This window comes from Sipha flava, unplaced genomic scaffold, assembly GCF_003268045.1.
Source record: "Sipha flava isolate LNK unplaced genomic scaffold, YSA_version1 164_pilon_pilon, whole genome shotgun sequence".
In the NCBI taxonomy this organism is placed as follows: domain Eukaryota; kingdom Metazoa; phylum Arthropoda; class Insecta; order Hemiptera; family Aphididae; genus Sipha; species Sipha flava.
Genome location: NW_020271825.1, coordinates 780,326 through 789,197, shown reverse-complemented (window position 1 = coordinate 789,197; position 8,872 = coordinate 780,326). Strand labels below are relative to the sequence as shown.

Below are 8,872 nucleotides of genomic sequence, written 5' to 3'. Positions count from 1 at the left end.
ATTTGCATATTTCTTATGAGATACTTAAAAAATAGCAGAATAAGCTAAAAATGTGTTTCATGATACTCAAATAATAATTTGATTTTGCTTTTTGTTGCATACTTTGCGTTTTTTAGTTTATAGTGCTTTTTTGGATTTTTTGAGACTTTTTTGAATTCTACCTGTGTTTTAATCAAAATCGCATAGGTGCAAATAGGGGGGGGGCTTGTGTAGGCTTAGCCCACCCAGTTTTGTCTGTAGCCCACCCAGTTTTTGAACGTAATGTGTAATTCCCGAATCCCATTAGTTATGTGTATTGTGTAACGGTTTATTGTTTTTAGAAGTTTAAATTTATCAATAATATGAATATTATCATTATATTATTATCAAACCATTTATTATTTACGGTTAATTATCAATAATCCAGGTTCATTTTATGAACATTTTATCGCTAATCACGGACGAAGAGTATTTAACTAGCCCGTGTCGTAAATAAACAATAAACATGCGTATTGACGGTCTTAGAATAAGATAAGAAAAGTGAAAACTGTGGTCCGTGATATTTGTTTTGCAGGCTGCGTTTCTCAATGCTTGTTATCGTTGAGAATTTTGATTATAATTAATTTTAGTTTATAAACTATAACGAGTTTTTAATTTGTATTATATCGCAGAAAGTGTAAACGATTTCAATTTGAATGATGTAAAAGAAGTTGAAAAACAAACATATCCGAACTTTTTTAAATTGTTACAAGTGGCTTTATCTATTCCCATAAGTTCAACCACACGTACATCACACCAGCCCCGCCCAGTTAAAAATTTACTAAAAAAGTTATACAGATAGTTAGTACTTAATTAGTATGAATTTGTATGGCCCTTCGCGAATTTTGTATGACATTAGTTTGTGAAGTATTTCATTTTTTATGTGGGCGAGGTTGGGGTGATGTCACTTCAGCCCCGCCCACAAGGACTTTGATAGAATTTGCATGTCCAACTATGCTAATATTTAGTATCCAATCAGTACGAATCTGTACGACCGTCAGCGAAGTGTCAAGTTTCTAATCACTTTTTCGAAAATTCGGTTTTCGCGAATACGGCGTCACCCTGGCTCCGCCCACACATCAACTTTTTAAATGTATCAAATATTCTTTTATCAATATTTAGTATCCAATTAGGTCGAATTTGTACGACCGTCCACAAAATTCTAAAATTGTCTATTCGGAATAATCCTCAAAGTGAGGTGGCCTTCAAAATGACTGTTGCTGTACTATCTGAAATACACTTACTTATTTTATACAGATATTCCGATGTCTGTAGATTGTGATGGAATTGAATATAGGTACTCTCCAATTCAGAATATGTATAATATAATTTAAATTTTTTACCCATTCAAGTATCTAATACTTACCTCTTTAGCATCATATTTTTAATTAAATTGAAGTCATTATTATCATTCCAATAAATCATTAAAACCATAAATAATTTGTTTGAGTTTGATTTTACGAAAATTCTTATAAAAAAAAGTATAAATCAATAAAAAATTATAATCTCCGTTTCTGTATTTAAAATATTACATAACTTTTTTTATAAATAATTATAAATTATGATTATGACAATTTTTGAGATTTAAACAGTGTATACTAAATATTCTAAAAAAACGTACTGTTGTACGTTCATTAACATATTTTACATTAGATTGTAAGTCATCATATAATTGCCAATTCTTTTGTCCACGTTTGCAATATCCGAAGTAATGACCAACTGATGTTTTTAAATTACTGGGGCCACAACGAAAGCAACCAACGCCTTTGAGTTCGTATGTCTTTCCAGAGTTAATAAGTATTTCTGGAATCTCTTCTAATTTAAGGTTAAGTTGAAGCAAAGTATCAGTACTGATATTTGTGATATCTCCACCTAAAGTAAAATGAAATATATAAGAATAATTTATTTTAATTAAATTTAATTTATTAATATAATAAAAAAATTATTATACCTTCCCAGTTTAATATGTCTATGAACAAATGCATCTCTGAAATATGGGTCAATCTAGTTTGTAGTCCTTTACATGGTTCACTATTATGATCTGGCCATCTGCAGTCTTTTGTTTCATCACTCGTTCTTTGAGCCATGAAGTCTTGTAATCCATTCAGTAAATCTTTACTGTTCGTACAATAAGTAAAGAATAAAATTGGTTTTTTTATTTCTGTTTTTTTTTCCACACGATTGGACACTGCAACCGATACTATCAAATGCAGATGGCGTATCTTTTAATGTTTTGTGCAGGATATTGATAGCTGTAGGTTCACACTTTGCCAAAGTTGTACCATATGCCAATTTCTCTAATTTTGGATTTAAATATTTTATTTATAGTAAAAAGCATTACAGTAGTTAAAATTACCTTACATTTAATTTATTTTAAAGATGTTATATTACCATTAAATCAGCTCTGTTTGAGTAAGTTCTTGAATTTATGCCATTTTTTACCAATCCTGCAATAAATTTAAGTAACGAATTGTCACATTCATCAACTTTGGAATTGTATTCGTTACTATCACAATAAGCAACCATTAAAATTGATGTTATCGTATCAAATGCACACGTGTTACTGATAATAATTTTACCCATGTTTGAGATTGAACAACTCTTTAATTCTTTAGCACAAGAACCATTTTTTAGTAATGGTAAAGATTGAATGGTTTTTGAATTTTTCATTTGGAGATGCCGTAAGTTTGGATTAGAACAAAGATACGAATTAAAATTACGTTGTTTTTTTTTGATTTTTTATTCCATTTCTCCACAGCTATATTTTCCTCGGACAAATGCGTGGCCATCGTAGTATCAGTTTTAAAGCATTTTAAACATATTCTCTCATTATCTTGTCCTTGTTTGTGTGTTGAACAAGAAGAGATGGCATGTACTGAAATACCACAGGTATTGCATTTAAGGAATCTGTTTTCGGTTTGTAAACTTCCTGACACACATAAAAGACAGCTCACTTCATCACTGTTATTGCCAGATTTTGTTGACTGAACTACCACATTGTCGAATGAATCGTCTATATCATCTATTACTGTGGTAAAATTTTCCTCAGTTTTCCTCAGTCTTAATAGCGAAGAACCCTTTAGTGACGCAGTGTGATGTTCAATAAAATTTTCAATATTTGTGGGCAAAGAAACATTTTTAAAAGTGATATTTTTTAATTTTCTAAAACTAGACTCAACTGCTGCTGAATTTGATGTTTCATTGCCTAAATAATTGCCCACTTATAAAATGAAATATTTCACAAACTAATGTCATACAAATTTCGCGAAGGGCCATACAAATTCATACTAATTAAGTACTAATTATCTGTATAACTTTTTTAGTAAATTTTTAACCGCGCGGGGCTGGTGTGATGTACGTTTCAGCCACTTGTGAAAAATCATTTTCTTCAATGAGACGAATAAAAAATTGGCTAAGATCCTCCATGGCACAAGATCGCTTTACATTTTTATCTATTTTTAATATAGAAAGAGGTATAACTAACAAAGTAAATTCGGATGATATTTTAAACAAATTTGCAGAAAAGGACAGAAAAATAATGTTAATTTAATTTTGTAATAAATATTTAATAGCCAGAACTGTATATTTCATCAATTACATATTTTTATCCTTTTTTATTCAAATTTATTTAGGTAGTTAGTCTGTAAGTGAAAAAATTCTTCTTTGAAAGTAATTATTAACCATTACAGGACTTCTCAGCAATATAAATATAAATATATTAGTGTTGATAATCAATAATGGTGGTATGGGGGTGAAGCGAGTCAGTGATAGCATTAAAATGTAGCCCACCCAGAAATAGAGCTCTAGTTGTGCCTATGCAAAATCGGACATATTTTATGAAATTGTATTACGTGTTTTTTGATTTTTGTTGATCGAATTTTCAATATTCAAAATTATAATTTTAATTTTAAATTAAATTATAAATGTATAGATTAAGTAAATAGACCGACTAGTGTAATCGGTCTATTTACTTAAATCAGCGTAATGCAACTCTGTACAATTACAGCGATAATATATAGTTAGGTATAATATAATACAATAATTTCGTTTTAGTTATTTGGTTCTAATTTTTGTTATCTGCTGATTTTGATGGGTTTTTTTTGTCGATTTCTACTAAATCTACTAATAGCCGAATATCAACGAACGAGTAGAATTCGCTTATACAGTCCACATTCGTTTGGTGTGCTCGTATAAAATTATTAAATAATAAATTTCCTTTTTTTTTTGTTGTTTTATTGTATATTTTTAGAGCTTATTTAGCAATTTTTAAGGTAATATTATAGCGCATATTTATGCAATTTTAAGTGCTATAGAATCCCAACCCTGGTAATAATATTACTTCTTCTTCTTCTTCTTCCATGACTTCGGCCTTCAAGACCATGTCGTCCAACAGATTTGTCTCCAAGTTTCTCTATCTAAAGCTAACTCCTTCCAATCCAATCCTGGTCTCACTTTCTCTATGTCTTCTTTGATCCTATCTTCCCAGCGTAACCTCGGCCTTCCAAGTGGTCGTTTTCCTTTTGGTGCATTCTCTTGTACTATTTTTATCAATGACCCTGCTTTTCTCCAAGAATGTCCTGCCCACTTCAGTCTTCTTTTGGTGATATCTTCTTTAATGCTTGGTCTTTGATACAAATCCTGAAGTTCCTTGTTTTTACGTATTCTCCATTCACCTGTATGTTCGTCTTTACATGGTCCATAGATTTTTCTCAGTACCTTTCTTTCAAACACTAAAAGAGCATTTTCGTCGTTTTTCCTCATGGTCCAAGTTTCTGACCCATATGTCACCACTGGCTTGATAAGTGTCTGGTATATTTGGGACTTCAGATTTTTCGAGATTACTCTAGATTTTAATAACTTTGTCAGGCCAAAATAACATTTATTGGCAGCTTGTAATCTTGCTTTTATTTCCGTACCTATTTCATTCTGCTGTGTAATTAGTGTGCCAAGGTATTTGAACTGCTGCACTCTTTTGAATTTGTAGTTTTCGACTTCCAGGACCTCGTTACGACAGCCTTTTTGTTCATGTCTTTGCACGACCATATACTCAGTTTTCTCTGCGTTAATCTCTAGGCCTACACGTTTAGCAGCATTTATGAGTTGTTTTGATTGTTCTTTGAGTTTATCTTTGCTTTCTGCCATCAAGACTATATCGTCTGCATATGCCAATATTCCAATGTTGTTTTCTCCAAGTTTTACTCCTTCCTTATCTAAGGCTGCTTTTCTAACTACTTTTTCTAATACTATGTTGAATAAAACCGGTGATATGGCGTCACCCTGCCTTAGTCCAGTTGTCACTTGAAGCGTTTTCGATAACGTTTGTCCTACTTTTACCTTTATGTCAGTGTGACTAATACTGCACTCGACGAGGCTTATTAACTTACTAGGCATTCCAAACTCTTCTAAAATCTTGATTATGGACGCTCTATGTATTGAATAATATGCTTTTTTGTAAACAATGAAAACCATATGTACGCTTTTGTCGTACTCCCAAGATTTTTGTAACACCTGACGTAGAATGAAGATTTGATCTATCGTGGAGCGGTTTTGCCTGAAGCCGGCCTGGTAGTCCCCTATAATCTCTTCTGCCCAAGGTTTGATTCTGTCAAGTATACAGTAAGATAAAATCTTATACGTTACATTAAGCAGGGCAATCCCTCTATAATTGTTGCATGTTTGTTTGTCTCCTTTCTTATGGATGGGATAGACTAAGGCTGTTTTCCATTCCTTTGGTATCTCTTCTTTTTGCCATATTAAACTAATTAAACGATGAATATATTTAACAAGATTCTCCTCACCTTTTTTAAATAGCTCTCCGGTAATCCCGTCTTCACCGGGCGCCTTGTGGTTTTTTAGGGTTTTTATTTGTTTCGTAATTTCCTCTATCGTAGGTTCAGGATAATCTTCCCTATTCGGTTTTTTATTTTCAAAGAGAAATGGATTAGAAGGTTCTCTACAGTTTAGCAGCTGGTCGAAGTATTGAGCCCATTCCTCAACTATGTTGTCTCTATCCGTTAACAAAGTATCATTTTCGTTTCTTAAAAACATTTCTTTTGGTTTAAAATCCTTGCTTACAGAGCTGATCTTTTTGTATAGGTCCCGTGTCCTATGGTTTTTATAGTCCTGGTCCGCACTTTTCACTATGTCGTTGATAAATTTTCGTTTATCGCATCTTATAATTTTGGTTGTTTCTTTTAGTCTTGTTTTATATCTAAAGAATTTTTCTTCATTTTTAATATCCTTTAACCAAAATTCCCGCGCTTGCTTCCTACGTTGTAGGGCATTTTCGCATATCTGGTTAAACCACGGATTCCTCATAAATCGTCGTTTCCCAACTGTTTTTTTTTGTCGCTTCGCGGATCACATTTCTTATAACAGACCATAAGCTTTCGATATCATCATTCTCGTTATCTATATGTTCATTATTAAGCTCGTTTGATATATTCTTACAGAAATCTTCACCAATTTTAAGGTCACATAGTTTTTGTATATCAAAGAGTTCTGTTTGTTCTTCTTTTCTCTTTTTTGCTTTCTTCAGTTTCACTTTAAGTTTCCCTACCACTAGGAAGTGATCAGATCCACATTCCGCATTGCGGAAGGTCCTTACATCTAGTACACTATTGCAGAATCTCGCATTCACTAATAAATGATCAATTTGGTTAATGTATCTGCCATCTGGGGACCTCCAGGTACCTTTATGTATTTCCTTATGTGGAAATGACGTGCTTTTTATTTTTAAGCCCCTTCCTGTAGCTAATTCGATTAGTCTGAATCCGTTGTTATTTGATAGCTGATGTAAACTATTCGACCCGGTAGTTGTTTTGACGCACTCTTCTTTACCAATCTTTGCATTAAAATCTCCTAATAAGATTATAATGCAATATCTGGGTATTCCCTCTAAAGTAGATTCCAACAAAGTGTAAAATTCCTCCTTTTCTTCATCGCTTTTATCTTCAGATGATGCGTGTACATTGACAAATGCAAGGTTGAAGAATTTTCCCTCCACTATGAGGATAGTCAGTCTGGAGTTCACTACTTTGAAATCTTTAATTGCAGATGCTATATTCTTTTTAACGATAAAGCCGGTGCCTCCTTGTCTGCGATTGTCACATTGACCGAAGAAAATTATCGAGTTCCCTATTTCTGTAGAGCCTTGTCCGCTCCACCTTATTTCTTGTATAGCTAAAATCTCTAACCTATATTTATTAAATTCCTTAACTAATGTTAAGGCTACTCCTGGTTGATATAAAGTCCGTATATTCCATGTTCCAAAACGTAGAGCCGATTTCCAGTTTTCCAGTCTTGATTCCGTTACTCTGTTCCGAGGCAAAATGTTGGATTCCTGAACAAAGGTTTTTTACGATAGTGGGTTGTTGGCCTACTGATCAACCCCCAACCTGGAGGGCCAGACCACTCCGATCACCTAAGACCAGAGTGAGGCTATTGCAGCTCCCAATTAAGGGCACTGGGCGATGGGGACGCCACTTTCCCGACGCTGAAAAATAATATTACTTATATTAACTTAAATAATAATAACTTAAAATAATTTTTGAAATGATTGTATTTTCAATCTTATTTATCAATCTTTTTCTACCAAATTTTATCTTAAAAGTTGATAATGTTGTATGAAAGAGGTAACTATCAAACTCGTCTGCAAAACGTACTCAAGTAAGATAAAATTGTAAATATCGGCTAGTGTGTTCCGAACGTTCTATGCTTCTATGTGGCATACGAGTATATACCTATTAAAAGCGGTAATTTTATTATTACTAAAACCTATAATTTAAATGACTATGTTCCTATATAATATAATGTTACGAACAAAATTCATAACTAGGCTTAGGGACTTCTAGCATTTGCATACTTTTTTTAATTATTGTTAAATACAGCAAAGTGCGAAATAAATTAGTTTCTCAGTGCTATGATATCAGATCTAAAATTTGAATGTGCATATTTTTGGATATTTGATAGATTTTGCAGGAGTGTATATTTTAAAATTGTTATGCTTATTTTGTATATTTTGACAAATTTTTCAAATTTAAAATTAAAAACTATATATACATATTTCAACCGATCGAAAAAAAATTTACTAAGGGCCAGTTTCACCATTAAAGAGTTAAAGTTGAGATTAATTAACTCTGAGTTTATCAGTAACCCCAAGTTATCATTATTTCAGTTTCACCACCAGTTTATAAGTGGAAGTTAGTATATCTCAGGTTAGCTAATTAATTACTGGTATTAACTAGGATTCCCTCTCATTTTCCACTGATAGCATTGATAACACCGCTCATTGAATTGATTACGCTGAAAACGTTAATCCTTTCAGACCCAAATTAATTTCTTATAGAGATAAAAAAATTTATTTTTAGATTTTGACGAATTTAGGAGTATGTCCTCTATAGGGGACATTGGGTCTGGATGGTTACAAAAAAATTAAAATTAAAATTGTCATATTAAATTTTAAAATGTTTCAATAAGTATAATAGCAATATAATGTAATGAAAAATTATTATTTTTATTATTTAAATTATTATTCGCGGTCTTCGTTGCATCGCAATAATGATGTCGTCGTTATCGCTCTCACTCTCGTCATCAAATAATATTCTATGATACATTATAATAGTATCTTTACAGGCAGAAAAATTGTATGCAAAAACGAAATATTCAAATACGACACACAATAATCATTCTTGAAAGCAAAAAATATGTTAACAGTGATAACACGTTTTAGTATTGTTGTTTGAACTAAGAGTTATCTCTTAACACTCAAAAATATTAGGAATTAAAATCTGGGAGTTAAGATTTTCGATAACTTGATGTTACCCTTAACTCTAAGTCGTGAAATTATTTTTTT

At 32.1% G+C, this 8,872-nt stretch overlaps 1 protein-coding gene across 1 annotated transcript; it reads right to left on the bottom strand.

The window, feature by feature from the left end:
• Positions 1–6,316: 6,316 nt before the first annotated feature.
• LOC112679532 (craniofacial development protein 2-like) lies at positions 6,317–8,633 on the bottom strand. The gene is made up of 3 exons (XM_025549379.1): positions 8,603–8,633; positions 7,416–7,513; positions 6,317–7,360 (listed from the first exon to the last, which is right to left on the bottom strand). The coding sequence occupies exons 1-3, from the start codon at positions 8,631–8,633 to the stop codon at positions 6,317–6,319; spliced, it is 1,173 nt and encodes a 390-aa protein (XP_025405164.1).
• Positions 8,634–8,872: the final 239 nt, after the last annotated feature.

Coding starts and splice junctions, on each gene's coding strand:
- LOC112679532 (XM_025549379.1), bottom strand. CDS start 8,633: ATGTATCATAGAATATTATTTGATGACGAGA. Junction 7,514..8,602: donor AATATTATTTGATGACGAGA/GTGAGAGCGATA, acceptor ATTATTTTTCAG/CGTCGGGAAAGTGGCGTCCC. Junction 7,361..7,415: donor GGAGTGGTCTGGCCCTCCAG/GTTGGGGGTTGA, acceptor ACCTTTGTTCAG/GAATCCAACATTTTGCCTCG.